At 41.6% G+C, this 22,562-nt stretch overlaps 1 protein-coding gene across 1 annotated transcript in view; it reads left to right on the top strand.

The window, feature by feature from the left end:
* Nucleotides 1–22,562, top strand: part of BAZ2B (bromodomain adjacent to zinc finger domain 2B) — a 160,571-nt gene that overhangs the window by 43,701 nt on the left and 94,308 nt on the right. Inside the window, exon 3 of the mRNA XM_015411533.1 lies at nucleotides 14,075–14,263. Within this exon, the coding sequence (XP_015267019.1) occupies nucleotides 14,075–14,263 (189 nt within the window). The remainder of the gene's footprint in view (nucleotides 1–14,074; nucleotides 14,264–22,562) is intronic.

Here is a 22,562-nt window from a genome sequence, read left to right as displayed (position 1 = left end):
GGGGGCCATAACCCCATCCAAGACAGGAGACATCTTGAGTCCCTGGTCTGCCTTTCTGCTAAGCCAGACAACCTCTGTCTTGTCAGGATTAAGTTTCAGCTTGTCCACCCTCATCCAGCCCCTTACTGACTCCAAGCACCAGTTCAGAATACCAACAGCATCCTCAGAATTAGGTGGAAAACAAAGGTAGAGGTGAGTATCATCAGCATATTGGTGACATTGCAGCCACCGCCTAACACCTCCTGATGACCTCTCCCCGTGGCTTCATATAGATATTAAATTGAATGAGGGATAAGGTGGAACGCTATGGTACGCCACAAGCCAACAGCTATGGGAAAGAGCAGCAGTCACATAAACACTACCTTTGAAACCGACCCCGCAGATAGGACTTGAACCACCATAACACAGTGCCCATTAACTCCAGTGCTGAGAGGTAGCTCATTAGGATACTATGGTTCCTAGTACTGAATGTCTCTGAGAGATCCAGCAGAACTAGCAGGGTTATATTCACCCTGTCTAATTCTTGGCAGAGGTCATCAACCAAGGCGACCCAAGCCATCTCTGTTCCAAATCCTGGCCTGAAGCCATATTAAAATGGGTCCAGAAACCCAGACTCTTTCAAGAGCCCCTGGAGCTGAGAAGCAACAATCTGCTCTAGCACCTTGCCCAAGAATGGAAAATTCGAGACTGGCTGGAAATTTTCCAACGTAGTAGGGCTCAAGGAGGTGGGTTTTTTTTCAAAGCAGGTCTAATCACTGCCTCCTTGAGCGTGAGCGGCACAACTCCCACTCTCAAGGAAGCATTTACCATTCCTCTTATCCACTCAGCCAGCCACTCAGTAATATATTTATCGTTTCAGCAGACATGGAAACAAACATAAAAATGCAGTCAAATCCCCCCATGTAGTCCAGATCAAAACTTTGTCTCAGTGCACTTTGTAGCTATTCTGACAGCCAACTCCAGTGTTGCTCCTATCCAGTTCTCTCACACTCTCTTTGATGTCAGACAAAACTGGTTTTCAGTCTCACTCACATTTTAGACAATGGGGAAATTGAGTGGTCATTCAGTGGCCAGGGCACACAAAGAGTAATGGGGAAACAGTTTTGTATTAACCATGACGTTACGAAAATTATGATTAGAACTCAGAATTCTTGTCTGGAAAGTACTGGATGCTGTGAGAAATGGGGGGGGAGGGAGCTTTTCAGGGTGTTGTTTTCCCCTCCTTCCTTAAGAAAACAATTTATTAACGTAACAGTAATTCTCACAAATTTTGTAGAAGTATCAGAAAAGCTCTTTCAAGGATTTGGTCATGATCAAATATTTTTCAGCTGCTACTATAACATTAATAATTAGTTCCAAACAGCTTTGAAGAAAGCTGTTCACCTTGTTGTTCTGCATTGCTTTACATCAGAAGCAGCACAGTACAGGGAAGTATATCTATCAGATCCACATTTCCCCCTTTTTGCTGTCACAGCAGCATGGTCACATCATATATCAAAAGCAGCCTGCAAAAGGTAATGTAGCAGCAGCAGGGGTCATTTCCTGCAGGAGCGCACAGGAGCAGAGCTCCGGCAGTAAAGAGCCCAGGGGGCGGGCACATGCAACAAGCCCCACCCCCTTCTCCCAGCAGCCCTCAGTCAGAGCAAGAAGCAGCCAGGTAAATTGCAGAGCCCACCCCCAGACCCCCCAGTCCAAAACAGTCCAGTGGCACCTTTAAGACCAAGTTTTATTCAGGTACAAGCTCTCCCTCCTCTGCGAGGACAGATCTGCACGTCCCCCCCCCAATAGCTAGCAATCCAAAACAGTCCAGTGGAGCCTGAGTGGTGGGTGTTGCCTTCTGACACACTTCCGGTGATGTCAGGAGTGTGTGTCATATGCAAATAAGTTATGCTAATGAGTTAGGCTAATGAGCTCCTGCCCCTCTTTTTCTACGAAATAACCCCTGAGCAGCAGCCTTCTTTACCAGAAGAGACCAATGCAGATCCAGTATGGCTTGGCCCTGGTCTGGAGCAGGTCATGGGATTGTGCACTCCTTCCTTCCAGCCTCTCCCTTCTCATTCCTGAATTCCCCAGATGTCTTATTTATTTACTCATTTGTTTGGGGACAAATTGCAACTGGCCTTTCAGAAAATCTCCCAAAATGACCTCTATACATCTTAAAAGCAGTAATTGTTTAATTTATTTAATACAATTGGTTTTTTTAAATCACAAGTACCAAATGTCCTAAAATGATTTTTTAAAATCATGGGATTAAACCAACAACATAAAATGATGAATAAAAAGAATCCGTGAATAGAAACCAGTTGCAATCAACACGGAAAAGAATTTGGCATTCCACATTTAAAAACTCAGGTTTAAAAGCCAAGTACAGCAGAAGGTTAACCACTATTGTAAATCTAGTATAAATTATCTCAACCCAGCTTCATAATAGAGATGGGGGAATAAGTTCCAAAGTCTTGGCCCTACTGTTGAGAAATCCCTGTGATAAGTATCTGCTCTCCAAATCTTTGAGGGCAGCAGGTCAAAGAATAGGGCCTCTGCAGATGCCCCAAGTATGTGGAGAGTTTCACACTGGAGGTGGAAGTCATTCAAATACCCTAGTCCTAGGGTTACCAGTCCCCCGGTGGGGGTGGGACAACCCATACTTTTGCAGGCTCTTGCCTGCTGCCAGTAAAGCCAGGAGTGCAGGCCTCGAAGTGATGATGACACTTCTGGGTTTTACCGGAAGTCGCCCAACATCACTTCCGGGCTCTTGGGAGGACATTGGGGGGGTCCCCACTGGCCAAGTAAGTGGACCTGGCAACCCTACCTAGACCTCAACTGTTTTGAATGGGATGCGGTAACCCGACGGTGAAGGTGAAATTGGGTTAAAGTTGCTGTAATATGCCCTTGGTGATTAATCCCTCCCATTTGACAGGCAGCTGCATTCTGAGCTAGCTGATGTTTCTGAGAGCTTTTCAGAGATGATCCCATGGAGACTGTAGTCCCACCTCCCCCTTGTAGTTCAAAGTCAAAATCACCAAATCATGTGCAACTCGGGCTAGTTTAGAATTCTCTGGTAAGTGCCGCATCATGGGTAAAGTTGACGTCCGTACTGACTTTAACCATATTAACACTAACCTAGGTTAACTGATAAGCCATTTTAAGCCGTTTAAAATCCTGGTTTCAGGTACTGGTTCGTAACAAATTGAACCCTGATAGGTGTTTACCATGATCAAGGTCAGCAGAGGAAATTTGATAAGAAGTATGTGATCCCTTGCATTTTGCTACCAGTCCTTTAACTAATGGATAAGGAATGAACTGTGCTATATTTGCACTGAACCAAGGAGTCCTTGCATATAATTTTTGTGTGTACTAGGTTGTGACCTACATGCTAAGGTTTGCTATCAACAGTGTTAAAATACGGGGTTAGATCCAGGACAAAATTTCCTCTTGCAACAGAGCTCTTGTGCAAGTGGAAACACAAGAAAAAGACAGTAGCAGCCACTTGCACTAAGTCAAACTGATTATATCTCTCCTTGGATTTCCACTTGGGCAAGATCTTATGCAACCAGTCTCAGAGGTTCAAGAAGTGAACCCAGCAGCTTCATTCTCAAAATGTCTCCCCAAGGTCTAGTATGGGAGGAGATAGTTGCACAAGATCTTGCGTGCATATGTCGTCCATATGAGCAATCTAGGACGTTGCACAAAATCTCTCACAATCTTTTTCCACAAGCAAAACTATGCTAAGTAGATTTCTTTTTCTGTTTTTGCATTGCTAGATTCACCCCTGGACAAAATGGCCAAAAAATTGAAAGGCTTTAAAAACTGGATCCTTTTTTCTCGTATTCATTATAAAATCTAAAATTCGCTGGGATGTATGTGTTACACTCACATACCAGTAATGCATTCTAAATAGATTGGGTAGGGGCACTTTCATATCTTTGTCAAACCGCATAACGTTGCAGTGAATTTTCACAGATATTCAGTTATGTCTCCGAACAATAGCCAAATATTAGCTTCATTGCTGCAGCCCTGTAGCAACACACATGCAATTGCTTTTTTTTTACTATGTTTACAGGATATTGCAATACCAAGATGAAAAGTAATGTCATCCTTTCCCTTGCTTTTCAACTTCCAGTTCTATTCTTCACACCATCTTGGAGAAGTAAATGATAATCTGTTCATTTACCAGTCTCCCTGTGCTATGTGCCAAAAAAAAAGGGGGTGGGGAAGGAAATTCTGTTTATATGCTTAACCATTTATCTTTTACAGTATTAGCAGTATTGTTTCCAATGATATAAAGTCGAAAACATCTTCCTCTCAACTTGCAATTAGAGAGGTTTGGGTTTCTTTCAGTTCAGTATAATTATTTTCTTTGCAGTAATCAATAGTCTATTAAGTAGGCTTGTAATAAACTTCAGTACTTCTGCTGCTACACAAATCCCAAGACACAGACTGAGCCCAGACTGGAACCCTAGGTGTTGTGCCAGAGAGATTGTATTACAGATAATATGTTATTTGTGGGTACTCTGAAATGAGCTATAACTATATAGAGTGACATGGGGGGGGCACTCTTCCAAGTGCATGTAATTTGAGTAATTATGTTACATTTTTTCTCCACTTTCTAAAAATCATTACAAACCTGAAAAACAAGCTGCTCCTGAGCAGCCTGTATTCCCATGCACTCGAGTGGAACTTTCCTGAGGGCTTTTTCAGAGGATATATTATTAGCAGCAGGGCTATTTTTGGGCAGGAACGCACAGGAACGGAGTTCCGGCTGACTCTGGAGTTGTCCACACCCAGCAGGAACTCATTAGCATGATAGGCCACACCCAGCAGCAGAAACTCATTAGGATTGGCTACATTAGGGGTGTGTGGCCTAACATGCAAAGGAGTTCCTGCTACAAAAAAAGCCCTGGGTTTTGACCACAAACAAGGTAAACAGAATAAGAAGCAAAAGCTGGGTGTGGCTGGATGACCACACTTCTGGTAACATGGGGGTGCGGCCTAATGTGCTAATAAGATGTGTTATCAGGGGTGTGGCCTAATATGCTAATGAGTTTATGCTGTTGGGTGTGGTCTATTATGCTAATGAGTTCCTGCTGGGCTTTTTCTACAAAAAAAGCCCTGATTAGCTGTGATTACAGAAGTGCATCTGAATCTCTTCTACATATGTAACCTCTAAAGTGCTGACACTTGAATTTCACCCAGAGTCAGACCGATGTACTGAAGTGAACCCTAACACAAGTCCTTGCTTAATGAATGAACATCTGAATCACTCCCAGAACTGTCCGGAATAAGCAATTTGTGGATTCTAGCCTAGGGCTCTACCGGTAATGTTTTAGTTTTCAGTTGTGTGTTTTAGTTAATATATTTAAAAAAAACCATGCAATCCATATTGCACATCACATACTGTGATTTAAACTCCCTCACATGTTTCCTGATCTTAGGCACACTGTTTGGGAAATAAGCTACATGGCTCAGAGTACTGGCCCTGCTGGAGTCCCTTCATTGGACGCCTTCATTCTAGCTCATTATCAGACATACACAAAGATGTATTTAAATGAACAGAGCTGTATTTTGTGTTTAGGATTATTGTGTGAGACTCAATTCCAAAACTTAGTTAAGTTACGGGATTTACTTTAGGACATTTGAACCCCTTTGATTTCTCCCTTCCAGCTTTGTGTTTACCAATTAGTGAATTGTAACCAAAGTTTGAAAAGAATTGGGTGCACATATTTTATTTAACTATTCAGGGGTCATTTCGTAGAAAAAGAGGTGCAGGAGCTCAGTAGCATAACTTATTAGCATAACTTATTTGCATCTGCCACACACCCTGACATCACTGGAAGTGTGTCAGAAGGCAACACCCACTGCTCAGGCTCCACTGGACTGTTTTGGCTTTCTAGATATGGGTGTGGACGCACAGATCTGCCCTCACAGAGAAGGGAGAGCTTGTACCTGAATAAAACTTGGTTTTAAAGCTGCCACAGGACTGTTTTGGATTGCTATCTATGGGGGGGGGGGGCTCTGCAATTAACTGGCTGCTTCTTGCTCCTTGTGGCCCGGGGCTGCTGGGAGCAGGGGGCAGGGCTTGTTGCATGTGCTTGCCACCTGGGCTTCTCACTGCCGGAGCTCTGCTCTTGTGCGCTCCTGCAGGAAATGACCCCTGACTATTATGAATGAAAAATAACAATAGACTTCATCACAACTTATGCTTGGATTTATAATAAACCAACTGCACATTGTAGTCTTGATTTCATTTTGGTATAAGTCTTGTGTTTAAGTAACCATCATTTTTTCATTTTTTAAAAGAATGTAACCTTTGAATATTGTATTGAGTTGCTACCAGCGTTAAAGTAAGAGATCTTTATTTGGTGATTATTAGATACACCTCTGTTTAATGTAAAGGGCTTATTTGCCAGTATTACATATTTACATCTTCACTGTTGGGAGACATGTTGCAACAAGCCTGTCAAAAACTAATATTCTTTTAAATATAGAAGAGAAAAAACATGTATAGTTTCAAGTGTTGTTGCTATATTCACCTCAGATGTTAGAGAACTGATACATGTAAAACTTTCAATCATGCCAACCCAAAATTACCCCAGTGAAAGATATCACTTCCCCCCCTTTATGCAGTTGTGAGGATTGTCGTCTGCACCCTTCACTAAAGAAATTGCACTCATATCTCCAGTATTTTACACATGATTACTAGGAGGAAAAATCTAGCTGATCATTCTTCTGCTTCTTTTGCTTTGCAAAGGATTTTGTTCACCAATGTTTTATGTTTAAGGCATTAGTTAAGTATTTATCCCTTTTAGTTCTCTTGAAAAGGCTTATTATAGTGCAGCACAAAATTCATTAATATTAATAAAGGCATTTGCCTTTATCGTTCCTTGTTACTAAGACACCAGCACTGTCGAAATGGATGCTGGCCTTTTGGGTAATACTTTCAATCATTTATCTATGTACTGGCTAGTAGAATTTCAAAAGCTTTGCTGAAAAATATTCAACCTATTATAATGTAAGTCAAGAGTCTTAAGCAATGTAGTTTTGTATTAAATTTCATTATGCAAAACATGCATACAGAAAGCTGGCACCTTTAAACGGGAATGAAAACTAAAACTGAAAAATGAAAGGAAATACAAATATTCATCTCTAGCCAGAATATTAATATATTGGGAAACAAAAAGATAATGAGTCCAAGGAAAGGAGAGAGTCGGTATTATTCAGCACACTGTCGTATGACTCGTTTTCAGGAAAAAACCCAAACATACTCCTTTTGAACATGTTTTCTTAAACACATTTTAAATTAATATCTTTTGTTTCCTAGGCATATTAGAATATTGTGTGTATTTTGCATAAACGTATTTTCAAGAGCCAGATTGCAAATGTAATACAGAATTATTTTATGAGTCTTTTTGAATTGAATGAAATAGGACTTGATATTCTTACTTAAGTACTGCCAGAATTGAATTTTTCCCCGCTTGTTTGCATGATCATAAAAAACACAGTTTTAATATAATTCAAATTTATATTTCAAATGTTTTTTAAAATGATTTTTAAATCTGTGAGAAATTAAATCTAAGGTTGAAGTATCTGTCCTGCACCTTAGATTGAATCAATTCTGAAAGCTGAATTATCCTACAGCAGTTGATTTGCTGTGCTTACATGGAAAAATAAGTGAGAATAATTCTTGGTATCACTCAAGGATAGACTGGCCATATAACTTTCAGGGAAATTTCCCAGTGGGCCACTGCTCTAGAGGGCCACTGGTGGCCAGGAGCAAGTAAAGCCAAGCCCCAGCAACTGTGCGTAGGCCCCAGGGGCCACTTGGTTATCGGGTTGCCAGGTCCCCTCCTCGCTCCGTGGGGGGGGTTGGGGGATGTTCCAGGGGTGGGCGAGGGTGCCCCCAAGCCCTGCCCCCAAGCGCCACCTGCCCGGCCACCCCTCTTGCTCCCCTCCTGCTAGATTTAAAGAGCTTCAGATGATTGGCGGGGGACTGAAAATACCTGTAGATTTTGGCAGTGGAGCACGAGGAGGGTGGGGTTTTGGGAGGGGAGGAAGTTCAATGGGGTACAATGCCATAGCATCTACTTTCCAAAGCAGCCATTTTCTCCAGGTCATCTGATCTTTGTCACCTAGAGATCAGTTGTAATAGCAGGAAATCTCCAGCCATTACCTGGAGGTTGGCATCCTTATCATTATGACACCCCAGACTCAATGAAGGGTGAATTTGCTGTCCCATTATGGTAGAAGGCTATGGTGTTTGTCCTAAATGAATGGCTTTCCAACAATGAGACGCATTAGAAGCAGTTTCCCTCTGGGCTCCTCCCAATCCTGAGATCAAGAGTACTTTCCCATTATCTAACCACAAGCTATACATAATTCTGCAACTGTTTGAAAACAGTAATGAACTTAAAGGCAATATGAACCCTATAAACTGCCAGAAATTCATGTTATATTCATGCTGTATTTGTGATTCATGCCACAGCAGGCTACAGTGTATGGCAAGCCCAGTGTTAAAAACTGCAAAAAGCTATATCCCATATTCCTTATATGCAGAAGGAAAAATGCATAAATAAGCGAAAATAAATGGTGAGTGATTGATCCTTGATGAGAGATAAATTTGTCTTTCCCTCTACACAGAGTAAATGCAAGAAAGGGAAGCATTTTAATTTTTTCCAATGCAATGAACTTCTTCCGTATAAGCTACCTGGTGGGGTGGATGGGGGTAGTATTAGCAGTAGCAGCATTGTCTGTCCATCACACAAGTGGGAACTAAGTGGCTGAACTGAATGTGATCACTGAATGGATCTTCCATTAGCATCATGTAGGGGAGAAGGATGTAATAGAAGTCCTGCCCAGAGATTCTGTTTATACAGTAAGAAAAACGTACGGATCATACAGGCACCTGGTTTATTTCCCCCTCACAGGGAATATAACAGCCTGGAGAGAAAACTGAGTCCATGAAAACTATGAAGGAAAAAAGGTTAACCCCCCCTTCCTCCTCATCAGGGGCCCCTGTTTGAATGGCAGACTCCGTGGCCACATGGCCACCATTAGACAATATCAGGGTTCCCATTCTTAGATCATCTGTCATCACGGCCCCAAATCTGGGTTTCCTTGGAGGGTATAATGTAGTCTCTTGAAACAGAGTTTTAAAATGCTTACTTTATTAGTGTCACAGTAGTATTGAAGTGGAATTAAACACACACACACCCAAAAAAACCCCAACAACCCTGAAGAATGGCTTGTTTTTAATGGTTAATGTCTTGTTTTTGTTTTGTTTGTTTTAGGATTTTATGGTGTTATTTTTACTCACAAGACATGTTGAGCAGGTATCTGGGAAGGTGGCACATAAATCCTCTAAATAAATAATGAAGAAATAATCATTGATGGCCTTGGGAGCTGCATACATAGGTTATGTCTGATTTGGTCTTGAGAAAACAAATTTGGACCCATAAAGTCCTAAATAGCTTTTGTTTGAGGGACTGAATTCTTTCTGGGACTGATCAAGACAGAGCTCCTTTTGGCCCAAGATAAGGGATATCACAGTAGGAGCACTGTGTAAAAGAAGATGCTCAGCTAGGTGGTCCATTGATCTGATCTAGTAGGGTCACTCCTATATTCTTATGCGAGAAAACTTATTGTCCATTGGAAGCTGTAGTTTGTATCAGCGTCTTGGTGAATGTTCCTGAGTCTTGTTCATGAAGTCCAAAGCTTTAGTATCCCTTTTTTTCTGGAACAAAATCTGATCTTTGCTTAAGCTCATTTTTAGCAGCCGTGGTTAAATGGGTATAACATCAGAGTTTTATTTCTGGTTCATCATAACTGTGCAGAATGATCAGCAGCATGGTCTCCAAGGACCTAGTATATATTTATGTTATATGTTAAGTGAATTCATGATTGGATCTTTAAACTGACTATATCTGGACATTCTGGATGCCATCTAGAGCCTCATGCTAAGACAAACAGGAGAATGTCATTGGTGAGAACAGGAAGGCTCAGTTTTTATTGTGATTAGTTCGTAAGGTACTAGGAATGGGGGTCCTTAGTCTATTGTCACAAGACTTAAAGACAGGGGTAATTTCCTGCAGGAGCGCACAGCAGCGGAGCTCCGGCAGTAAAGAGCCCAGGGGGCGGGCACATGCAACAAGCCCCGCCCCCTGCTCCCAGCAGCCCTCAGTCAGAGGACAAAGCAGAAAGCCCCGCCCCAGAGCCCCCCATCCCCCCCCGGTCCCCCGGTCCAAAACAGTCCAGTGGCACCTTTAAGACCCAAGTTTTATTCAGGTACAAGCTCTCCCTCCTCTGTGAGGACAGATCTGCATCCCCCCCCCCCCAATAGCTAGCAATCCAAAACAGTGCAGGGGAGCCTGAGCGGTGGGTGTTGCCTTCTGACCCACTTCCGGTGATGTCAGGGGGTGTGACGTATGCAAATAAGTTATGCTAATGAGTTATGCTAATAAGCTCCTGCACCTCTTTTTCTACAAAATGACCCCTGCTTAAAGAGATCTTTCCAAATCCCACTATGTGAGAGTTTTAATGGAGGATGCAAGGCCTTCAGTCTGGGACCTTATTGCTGTCTGCTCTCCAGCTCAGTGCTGATTCTCAAGAAATGCAAATATACATATACATTGAATGAAAAAAGTGGAAGACTTAAAAGGGTGAGAAATTTAACACATGAGTTAATTCATAGTAACGTTAAGTCACGCCTATTAATATCCAGTCATGCAAATAAGTTGCTAGCCCATCTGCCCGTAAAGATCTTGTTATTAATTATTGCTAGTATATCAGCAGCCTGAAAGAAAAACCAAAAGAATGATTTTTCTCCCATTTACATGAGCTTTTTTTACCTGGTCTTCAATCCTTGCTTGTTCGAATAGGTAACTGTGTACTAATATAGCTACTGTACAACTTAGTGAAAGGTGTTCATTCTATTCTGTGCGCTTCTAACCTTCCTAGCCTTCCTTTGCTACTGCACTGGTGGCCATTTACACAGAACTTAGGATGCTGCACTGGATGCTGTGTCCAGCCATGCTTCTGTCTCCTTCTCCCAAACTCCTTTCCTTTCTCCAAAGTGCTACTTCTGTATCACTTAGCAGTTTTACTCTCATACCAGCAGTGCCTATGGGCTGCTACTGTTCTGATGAGGTGGTTTGGTTGGCACCAGAACTCACCAGGATGCAAATTACTTAGGTGCCTTCTGTATGCATTCACAAAAAGAGTAAATCTGACAGACCCAGGTTTAATTCTAAGAGGAATTCAGTCTGTAGATGCAAACAGAGAGGTTGGTAACATTCCGACAGCTCTGAGTGAAATATCTCCTGCACCTTGCACCTTGCTTGATTGGGCACCTTGTATTGCACCTTGCTTGATTGGGCTTTCCTCAATGTCTGCTTGTTGTTGTTGTTGTTTGAAGGAAATGCAGTTTCATCTGATAGCACTTCAATGACATCTCAGTCCCTGCTACAGAGTAAAGACTGTTTTCAAGAATGGTTTTCATGGTTGTTCTATGAGCGAAGGGTGAAATGTGATCCAGTTAGCACCACCTAGTGACACATTATAAACATCACAAGCATTACACTGCAGCATATTTAAACAGCCAAAATGGGGAAGAAATTTGCTGACTTCAGAGGATGCATATTTAAACTGCAGTATGCACTGGGATACTGGTAAACAACCAGATGAAAACTATATATAGTTTCTGCCTTAATGCAAAGTTTAATTGAGAGGAATGTGAAAATCATAGACAAATGACAAGGGAATTATGAAGCAATTAGTTTAATAAATTGTATATGTAAAACCGCTCAGAGCCCTTAGGGGGTGAGCGGTCTACAAATCGAAAGAATAAATAAATAAATAAATAAATACAAATGGGAACCTGCAAAGACTTGCAGGAGGCATCTCACTTCCCCCTCCCCCATTATTTCCTCTTTCCTTTTCTCTTTCTAGGGCTGCCAGCCTCTGGGTGGGTGGTCACGGGAGAAGCTGAACAACCAATACAAACTATACAAACAAACGTGATATAATTACTGCTTTTATGGAAATGTTTATGTATTTACTATAAAGTTTTTTTAAACATTAATAGATACCAAAGAATTTTACAATATATATGATTCATCTATGGTCAAATAACTGTCCTTATAGTCACTCTGAACTTCTCATTGATGAGAAGTTCAGAGTGACTATATGGACAGTTATTTGACCTAAGCACTTTATTCATCATAGAGGAATCATATGTAACATTCTTTGGTATATATTAATGTTAAAAATCTTTATAGTAAATACATAAACATTTCCATAAAAGCAGTAATTATATCACACTTGTTTGTATTGGTTGTTCAACCTCTCGGTGGGGGCTGAAGAGCTCCTGGAATCACAATAGATCTCTGGAGATTTGGGGGTGGAGTCTTGGTGATTTCCAGCCCCCACCCAGAGGTTGGCAACCCTAGTTACTCTGGAGGAAATGGATGTTTTGGAGGGTGAAGTCTAGGGCATTATACCCCTCTGAGGTCCCTCCCTGCCTCAAATGCAGGCTCCCCCCCTTCAAAATCTAGGGATTTCCTAACCTCTCTCCCTCCTCTTGGCAACCCCCACATCCTCTCCCTGCCTTATTCTCTCCTTCTTAGCCATTCACCAACCTACCTTTTATCTGCTTCCCATCTTCAGCTATATTTATTCTTTATTTACTTCATTTATACCCCACCTTTCTCCACAGTGGGGACCAAAGTGGGGGACCAAAGCAGCTTGTATTATTCTCTTTTTCTCCTTTTTATCCACACAACAACCCTGTGTGGTAGGTAATACTGAAAATGTGACTGGTCCAAAATCACCCAGTCAACTTTCACAGCAAGATTGGGATCTGAACCTGGGTCTCGCAGACCCTAATCTAAAGCTCTAACTACTGTACTACACTGGCTTTCATAGGGTGGCTGCTGTTGAACAGTAGCAAGCAGCCAGGCCTACTTGAGTCATGCAGGTCAGGTGGCATCAAGTCACCCAGACGTTGCTTCCAGGCCTAGGATTGCCAACTTCCAAGTGGGGCCTGGATATCCCCTAGAATTACGGCTGAACTCTAATCTGTCCCCCTGGAGAAAATGGCTGCTTTGGAGGGTGGACTCGTTGGCATTATACCATGCTAAGCATCTACCCTCTTCAAACTCTGCCCTCTTCAGACTTCATTGCAAAATCTTCAGGAATTTCCCAACCTGGATATGGCAACTCTAGCCAGGCCTGGAAAGGGCCCACCCCCTTCTCCTGCCTTTTACTGACAGAGCCAAGCTTGGAATGTTGTGGTTGCTTAGCAACAGCCACTAAGGGAATCTGTTGCTTAAAGCTACAGGTGCTTTTTATCACTTTCAGGTTTTTTTAAGCAGCTTAGTGTTGTTTTTTTAAATTTCACATTTTTCTGCAAACCTAGGGTCCTTGTCAGGTTTGTAGAAAGATCTGTCTTGCCTGTTCACAGCTCCAGTCACTGGATTTAAGTATCCAAAGATATCCGGACTTCGCTATTACTATTATTTATGTTCACATTTGTATTAAAATCATTTTATTCTCCTGTATATTAAATATTTTGAATATGATACCAAAACAGTGGATGCATTAACAGCAAATCTGTGGAAGACAAACACCCCTTTGCCAGTTTATATCCTGTGCTGAAATTTGATACACTACAGATTTATTTTCGGTTAGTAAAAGACATCAGTCTTTGATTTGTCCCCTTGAAGTCAAACAAGAGATTTGTATGTAAGCTAATGGGAGAAGAAAGCTGCTGTTCATTTCTAAATAGCATTGTAAGCACCTGTGGTTAATATTGCACAGATGTATAATAAAAAAATTACAGCACCTCTACAGTACCAAAATTATAATGTCGATAAACATGATGCCTTTAGTTCAAGGCAGTTGAGCTCGCTAATGTATTTGGATAAGCTCGGGTAATAAATGTAAAAAGATAGACATAAAATTGTTCTTTTCTTTTGAAAAACCAGACTTTTCATACGGTATATTTACATTGCAGGGCAGAACATTATGTGATGAGCATGTGTTCTTTACAGCATCTTTTCAAATGTTGTTTTTTCCCCTTCAGGACATTTATTCAGAACAGCTGGGGATCAACCGTGTAACCTGTCCACAGTGTCGAGTGCCTTCCCAATGGTCAGCCACCCAGTCTTTGGTCTACACACAACCAGCTCAGGGCATACAGAATTTGGTGGCTTGGGGACACTTGGTACACCCACAGCCTTAGCAGCACATCCCCAACTAGCACCTTTTCCAGGTAACCTTGTATGCCAAGATGCAACCATGAATGTTCCTAAAACAAATAGGTGCTAATTTTATAAAATTAGTGATGGTAGAAGTCCAGATTCCTTTTTCTGTTCTAACCATAAGATTAGGAAGCGGTCAGTATTCAGGCTCTTCCTGGTTATAATTTATTATGCAAGTAAATGATGGCAACAGTACAAATAGATTTTTTGGGTGATCAAGTATGGTCCTCCTACAAATCATGTATTAGTGACCTGAGAAGTGCTTGTTCTTACTATCAATCAAGTGTTGCTGTTTCTACCCAAACTCTGAGATTCCCAGATGTGATTATTAAATAAGAGATGTTTAAGTCCAATAATGACATGGCAGTAAATGTTTGTTTGTTTTTTGCTGATTTATAAAATTTACTTTTATAGTACTTTCATATCTGAATTAACATAAAAAAGAACCAGAAATGCCCTATTGGTGTCGAGATCTTCAAAATTAGACTGTTGGAGCTTGGCCTGTTTTGTGAAAATCAGTCCAAATTAGTTAAAATATTGGAGATCTGAGATTTTCCATCTCTATTTTCTTTAAAAACAGCCCAAGTGGAGTAAATGGTAGATGGGAGAGGGGCAGGGGTTTACAAGGGGAAAAGGGCCTTGAAAGGGGATTAACCCTCCGCCCTTATTGCTGTAGTTCCAATTGTTTGGCAACCACCTGCTGCTTTTAAGAGAAATGAAAAGAGATGGAAAATATCATGTCTATTTTAGTCCTATTTCCCATTAATTTCAGCTTGCAAGTGACAATGACTTCAGCTTAGCTATTGCCACTGTGGTTGTAGTTCTGCATCTTGTGGTTAATTACTGGAAGCCTGACAATCCCAGTTTTAAACAAAAGTTTGTAGTTCTCATTGTTGAGAAAGAGAGGTTTAACCATGTGATGACATAAAGATAAGAAGACTAAAAGAAACAATAAAAAGGTGAACTTTGTGGAAATCTTATGATTTCTAGGTGCATATATCAATGTATTTCAGGGACAGACCAGCTTTTGGGGGTAATAATGTTAGAATGATCATGCTTAGATTAAGTGTAGCTTGTCCACCAACAGACAGACAACTTCTGCCACACCCTGAAAACAATATACATACAAAACACACCAAGGAAGTACTTCTTCACCCAAAGATTGATTAACACATGGAATTCACTGCCACAGGAAGTGGTGGCGGCTACAAGCATGGACGGCTTCAAAAGGGAATTAGATAAGCATATGGAGCAGAGGTCCATCAGTGACTATTAGCCACAAGGTATAGATAGGGGCTCTGGGGCAAGTGATGCTCTGTCTTCTTGGTGCTTGGGGGGGTCAACAGTGGGAGGGCTTCTAATGTTCTGGCCCCACTAGTGGACCTCCTGATGGCACTGGTATTTCTGGCCACTGTGTGACACAGAGTGTTGGACTGGATGGGCCTTTGGCCTGATCCAACATTGGCGTCTCTTATGTTCTTATGTTCATTAAAATATTTAAATTGACTGTGCCTCTGATATTTGTTGTTTGAGACCATGCCAAAGGCAGAGGGATAGAATTTTGCCAACCAGGGATGGTTGTACATATTTGTCAAAGTTATGGGAAAGCATTGAGAGCCAGTTTGGTGTTGTGGTTTGGAGCATGGACTAATCTGGAAGAACTGGGTTTGATTCCCCACTCCTCCACATGCAGCTGCTGGTGTGACTTTGGGTCAGTTACAAGTTGTTTCAGAGTTGTTCTCTCAGGAGCCGTGCTCGAAAGAGCTCTCTCAGCCCTTAGCCGCTCTGAGGCTCCTTCGGCTAGTGAAGGGCGGGGTATAAATCCAATCTCTTCTTCTCTCTTATTTAGAGGATGGAGTATTGTCTAACATGTTCGCACTTAGTGTTCCCATATTTCAGTTATAGACCCAATAAGATAGATAACGTAGATTATTTTGTTTTTATTTGAACAATAATGTGGTTATGGTCCAGTTGTAACTGTCTAAGAATGGCTGCAAGTGTATATGCAATTATTTAATAACCATAGAAATCACAGAGGTGAAAATTATTTTCTAGAAGTTGACCCTGTAACAGCATTCTGGTTCATTGATTTTTCTCTGTTATGCCAAATGGATTGTGCGGTTGTACCAATTTTGTCCAATTTTGTCTATAATAGGTGTTGCTGTTGGATCAGGGTATATTTGTCCTCTCAGTTTCAGAGGGTTAATAAGAAATCCTATCTTTCAGTGAGGGAGGAGAAATCCTCTTAGGTTTAAGAAAATATTTGACTTTGCTTCAGTGGCAATTGTACCTCAGGATTCTCTTAGGAGCAGTCCGTTCAGCAATGCTAATTTGCTGTAGAGCAATAGGCTTCTATAAAAAAAACCCCTACATGCTTTAACTGGTCACAGATCTTTCTGTAAGGTTTTTAAAAAATGTATAAGCTCCCGTTCTATTGATCAGTAAACTGATTATATGTAGATGGTGTGGTTCAGTTGTTCAGTTTTATATTCCAACGCTTAATATTGCTGGCCTCAAAAAATTGGATTAGGTTGCTTTCATGTTGGTACAGTATCACCTTGAATATATCCCAGGCAGGGTTTTTGTACTGCTCCTAGAATATCATCATTTGCTACCACAAATGGCAATGAATGATTTGTCATGAGATTTGATTCTTGCATACAAATCAGGATTCTAATAGTGTAGGCCTAAACAGATTTACAACCATCTAAACTCATTGACTTCAATAGACTTCAGAGGGTGTAACTCTTTTTAGGATTGCACTGTACATTGTGGTTTGAACCACAGTTCTTAATATTGTAGAATCCTGTCTTGTAGGCAAGGAATGAACCACAGTGGGCTAAATACCTTTGTTAAAACACACAGGGAAAGAAAGAAGAGAGTGCAAGATCAAGGACTTTTGAGGCTAGAGTTGGCAACTGCTGCTGGTAACTTGCTGGGAGAAATTATGGGGCAGGGATAATCTCATCAGCATCACTCTGACATGTGACATCACTTTGAGCACAAAACAGGAAGTGACATCATCATATTGGGGCAACACTGTTAAGATTTACTCCAATATCTATGGTTTAACCATAGACATTGAAGAGCCCTCCTCCCTTTTTTCCTCCACTGGTTTGTGAAGTATTAGCAGAGAACAGGGGGCTGATGCCAGGCAGTCTTCCATAGTAGCTGGAGACCTGCCCCCCCCCCCATTTGAGGCTCATTCTTGGACCAAACAAACATGGCTCGTTTTGTGACTTGAATGTAAATGTCATATATAGTAGAAACATACGTTTCAGAGATATCCCGGTCAGCAAAGTAAATAGGATTATGGTGCAGGGGGCACAAAGAACTGCTGGATTGAGCCATCTGTTCACTCTCCAAGAAAATATATCCGTGTTCTTTACAAACCCATTTTCTTCTTATTTTATTAATTTTCTGTAACAATATTAACACCGTCTCACATCACATTTGGCATTTCCTTGCACTGTCTCTCTGTTTTATTTGTATGCTTGCTTATCTTCCTCTTTCTAGTCAAAACAATTCCATATTGGGTTTCCCTCCATGTCACCCCTTTGCAGGGTGTGTGATTAGTCATCTAAAATCTGGTATTAAAACGTTGATATGAATTAGGTGAATTAATTAAATTGCCTTGCAAAAAATCACCTAGTACTAATTTCACATTAGCATAATGATAGCATACTGTTTGTTGTTGAGACCATTTCTACCTTCATTCATCACTGAACTTGATGTATACCTCTTTAGCGAAAAGAAGACTACATATGGATTTTGAATGGTATCACCTCTTAAGTTTTCCTGGTTTCCTTTGGAAATTTGCCATTTTTAAAAAAATGAAAAAGGTATAATTGCACTTAAGATTCTTTACAGGACCAGTTTCTAAAATGAGAAGATCTTGTCATCTGTTCCTCAGACTTTCCTATGTAGATTATTCCCCACTGGATATTTTCTAGTGCTCTGCCCAATCTGTGTTTTTAATCAAGGTGGGTAATAGAGATCCTGTACTTTCCCTCAGAAGCTTACTTGAACATTTGTGCTCCAGGTACACTAAGGAATGCTTCTGAGGTGAAGTTTTTTTAAAAAAACAAAAACCCAAACTTTGTATGTTTAAAATTTGTTTCGTTGCTGATAATTAAGTTAATCAAAAGTTGCTAAAACAGTTCTTGAAAAATGATTGCATTCAAGTCTTAGTTGCAAGAACCAGCATTTTTCATAGATAAATCTCTCTTACCATCAAAGCATAATTGCCTAATTTGTTTCAATTTTTATACATTTTGAACAATCTGTAATGTATGTAACTTAAGTCAGTTTGATCTGTATCAGCAGCTTTCATGCCTGTGGTTTTCTTTGGACTTTCAAGTGGCATGTATCTAATCATCCATGGACTTCACGGACTGGGACTTCAGCACTTTCTTGCTGCAGCCCACTGAGCCTGCTGAAATTTTGCTCCTGGGGGCCAGGGGGGTATGTACTGTGAGGCGGATTATTGGAAATTGCTGGCCCCTGTTCTCAAACAGAAGTGCCATTCCGTTGGAGGGTCTGTGTGACTGAATACATGCCAGCATAATTCTCCTTCTAAAATATTAAATGATAGCCTGTTTCTGTTAAGGCTCAGCTTTCTATAAAAAGAGCTTCTATTAAACTCAGGTTGTGATCAGGCAAGCACTTCGATCCATTGTCATTTCTCCTCCCAAACGGATTTGAAGTGCTCGATCAGACAGCAACATCTGGCTCCTGTCCTGCAGTCGTCAACCTCCCGTGCTCACCCCTGACATTCCCAACACTGCAGAAAGTTCGGTCTTTAGGGATCCTACTGGTTTCACAGCACTTCTGCTGATGTCTGATCACTCTTTTGTGGGGTAAAGCCTTTTGGGAAGTCAGATCGCTCACTTCCCCCAAGTTACCGATGTGCGCATAAGTGGCTATGCGCTGCCAAACAGTACTTGTGTGTTTTGTTGCCCCCTCCCCATCCATTCGCCCCTCTCCCCCCCAGCTGGAGAGAGCCCCCTCCTCCCTCTGGAGCCGCCACCTTGCCTGTCCCTTCCCTGAACTAAGGTGGCTGCGTGTGAGAGGCAGTTTGGTGTACTGGGTTTGATTCCCCACTCCCCTACATGCAGCTGCTGGGAGAACAGTTCTCTCAGAGCTGTGCTCTCAAGAGCAGTTAGTTCTCAGTCAGAGCTCTCTCAGCCCTACCCACCTCACAGGGTATCTGTTTTAGGAAGGGGAAGGGAAGGAAATTGTAAGCTGCTCTGAGACTCCAAGTGAAGGATGGGGTATAAATCCAATATCATCATCATCATTTTCTTCTTCTTCTTGAGGTACACATAAATGCACATTCACACCTCTCTATCTCTGTCTCTCTCACACAGGAACTTCTCAAATATCTCTTCTGTCTCCCGGATTTTAAATGTTTGAAATGCTGAGTTTTTCAAAAGCAGTTTCCAAAACACTTCCCCCATGCTGAACTACATATCCAGCAGCCTCCTCCAGCAATCCCATTGGCTACCAGGTGCTGCCATTCTGCCAGGAGTTTGAAGTGCTGTTTTCCATAAGCGCTTATGCACATGCTCAAAAGACAAATGATTAAAAAATGCCCACCACCCCACTCCATGGCTGTGGTGTCTGATCAGTCAACCACGGGGTTAAAACACATTGAAGCAGGTTAAGGGGGGTCGTCTGATCAAAACTCTCTATTACAAAAAACCCTAGATCAATTAGAAGCAAGGCCACACCAGATCAAACTGTATGTCTGACTGCAGCCTCAGTAAAAGTTAGGGGGTGAGGGGCTGGAGGAAGGGAGGGGGAGCTGAGGATCGGGGGAGGGGCCCACAAAAACAGGGGGGGCAGGCCCTGTGGGCCCCACATTAGCTGCGGGCTTGCTCTTACTATGGAATTAGTAACTGGAGCCTAAAAATGCTTTACTGTGATAGCTAATAAAATGAGGCAGTATTTAAAGTCCACCCACACAAGAAGTGTCCTTTATTCTCCAAAATGGTCATCAGAATATTATTTGTAATCAATAGCTATGAAGTGCACAGACCATACTATACTGCAAAGATTTCCATTCAAACCATTAATCTGCATGTGGAATAAAGCTCACAGTGGCCTCAGTCCAGAGACCTGACTACAAGAGCTGCATACTGTGTGAATGTTTCTCTGGGCAAAATATTCCTTGGTGAAAAGATCACTGGCAGCACTAAATTTTGGCAATTCTTGAGGGTGCAGGGAAGAAAGGATAAGATTCCTTTTCTATTCAGTAAGGAGCCCTGTCCACAGATTCCTGTCCTGTTCCACCTCTCACAAGGCCCTCGGGCTGATGCAAGCAGAGACTTGATGGTACACACAAATTAGGCTGAAATGAAGACAGAAGGCAAAACTCCTCTTAAAAATTCCATCAGATATAAATTAACCTTACACTGAGGTAGATCACTGAACATGATTCAACACAGGGCCTTTTGCCTACAAAGCATATATTGTTCCACCAAACTTAACATCACATTCTTCTGTTCTCCCTTTATATTTTGAATCCTGTACCATATGTGTGACATCACATAACTAATGGGGTGTAGTGGTTAGGGTGTCATGCTCAAACCTGAGGTTCCTTAGATTAAAATTCCCACACTGACATTGAGCCTGCTAGCTGATTTTGGACCAGTCTTTTTCTCAGATTAACCTGTCTCACAGTGTTGCTGTGATGATAAAATGGGTGAAGATGAAGAATACTTACCTCCACAAGCTCCTTGAAGGAAGGGGTGGGATACAAATGTACTAAATGAATTAATAGTGTTATCCCAGAATGAGGATCCTTGCCATGATTGCATTATGGAATAGAATATAAATGACAGTAAATTTTACAGAGAGGAGAACTTGGCAAAGGATGTTGTTTTGGCAGTAGCTCTGTGTAATTCTGTCTTAAAGAAAACAGATAACGATAAGCTGAAGCAGCAAGCAGGTTACTGGCAATCAGTGCTTACGGATTTCTGAAGGTCCATTCTGATGGCGTCTTAAAGGCCCATTAACCAAGAAACTAATCTGTGGAGATAGGGGGACTCCAGTTTAGTTATTTTCTTAGAAATTTCTGGTTGAAGGGCATGCATGGGACCTCTTTATTGTACAGTTGCCAGACAGGACCAGGCAATCATTTGTGGGGGTTTTCTGAAGACATGGGGTTCCATGGTCTCATTGTAAGACATTTTAGTACAATGTGGTTGCTAGGAAAATATCTGGGAGTGATCTGAGGAAACTTTCTCCTCCTGAGTATGCTCATGATTTATAGCAATCCTGAGATGTACTTTCTTGACAAGAAACGCTTGAGATCTTCACTTTCGGATAGCGGATAAGGATATCGGTGTCAGATTAGGGCTGTTTTATGACAAGATTCAGATATTGGTTGTAGGTTTCCATACTCACTCTTGTGGGATCAGGGGAAATTGATGGGGCATAGGTCAATTTTAACAGTTGTGATGTAGACAGAATGGGGCCGTGACCTGGATAGCCCAGGATAGCCAAAACTCATCAGATCTCAGAAGCTAAGCAGGGTCAGCCCAGGCTAGTATTTGGATGGGAGACCTCCAAGAAATACCAGAGTCATGATGCAGAGGCAGACAATTGCAAACCACCTCTGAGTGTCACTTGCCTTGAAAACCACACAGGGTCACCATCAGTCAGCTGTGTCTTGATGGCAGTTTCCACCACTAGAAGGAAGGGGATAGCAGGAAAGTGCTGGTCATTAGAAACTACTCATAAGGCATTTTCATAGATGATCCAAAGATTACTTCTTATTCTGGAGTGCATTGTTAAAGTTGGACATGTAGCACAGAAGTTATATGATCCTAAGCAGAGCTGCACCATTCTTTTTTCTTTTCTTTTTTGCCCCCCGGAGGGGATTTTTTATTAGACTACAAACTACAACGAAAAATTGGGAAGGGGTAACTACATCTAGGGAGAAAGGAAAGAAAACCACAACTAACTAAAACCCCAAGAATAGGAGATCATCACACAGCTTGTATATATGTTAATCTTAAATTGATAATATTACTTTGAACATAGTCGGCTATGCTAATTTTTAAATCTTTTTATCCAATGTTTTAACCATTCAAGAGAGCCCCCAGAGCATCCCACAATAAAACTAAAGTCTAAAGGCACACTTCAGAGTCCTTCAGCCTTCATTTTGTCTTATCTTTTCTAATCCTCAATTTATATGTACGCTTGGGGGCAGCCGCCCCCTTATCAGAAAGAGAATCCTCATTGGAAGACCCTGAGTCCAATTCGCCACTGGATTTGCTGTCATTGTCTTCCTTCTCGACCTCG

This window comes from Gekko japonicus, unplaced genomic scaffold, assembly GCF_001447785.1.
Source record: "Gekko japonicus isolate JY-2015 unplaced genomic scaffold, Gekko_japonicus_V1.1 scaffold6, whole genome shotgun sequence".
Lineage (NCBI taxonomy): Eukaryota > Metazoa > Chordata > Lepidosauria > Squamata > Gekkonidae > Gekko > Gekko japonicus.
The sequence above is the reverse complement of the archived record's forward strand: the minus strand, read 5'-3'. Positions and strand labels throughout refer to the sequence as shown.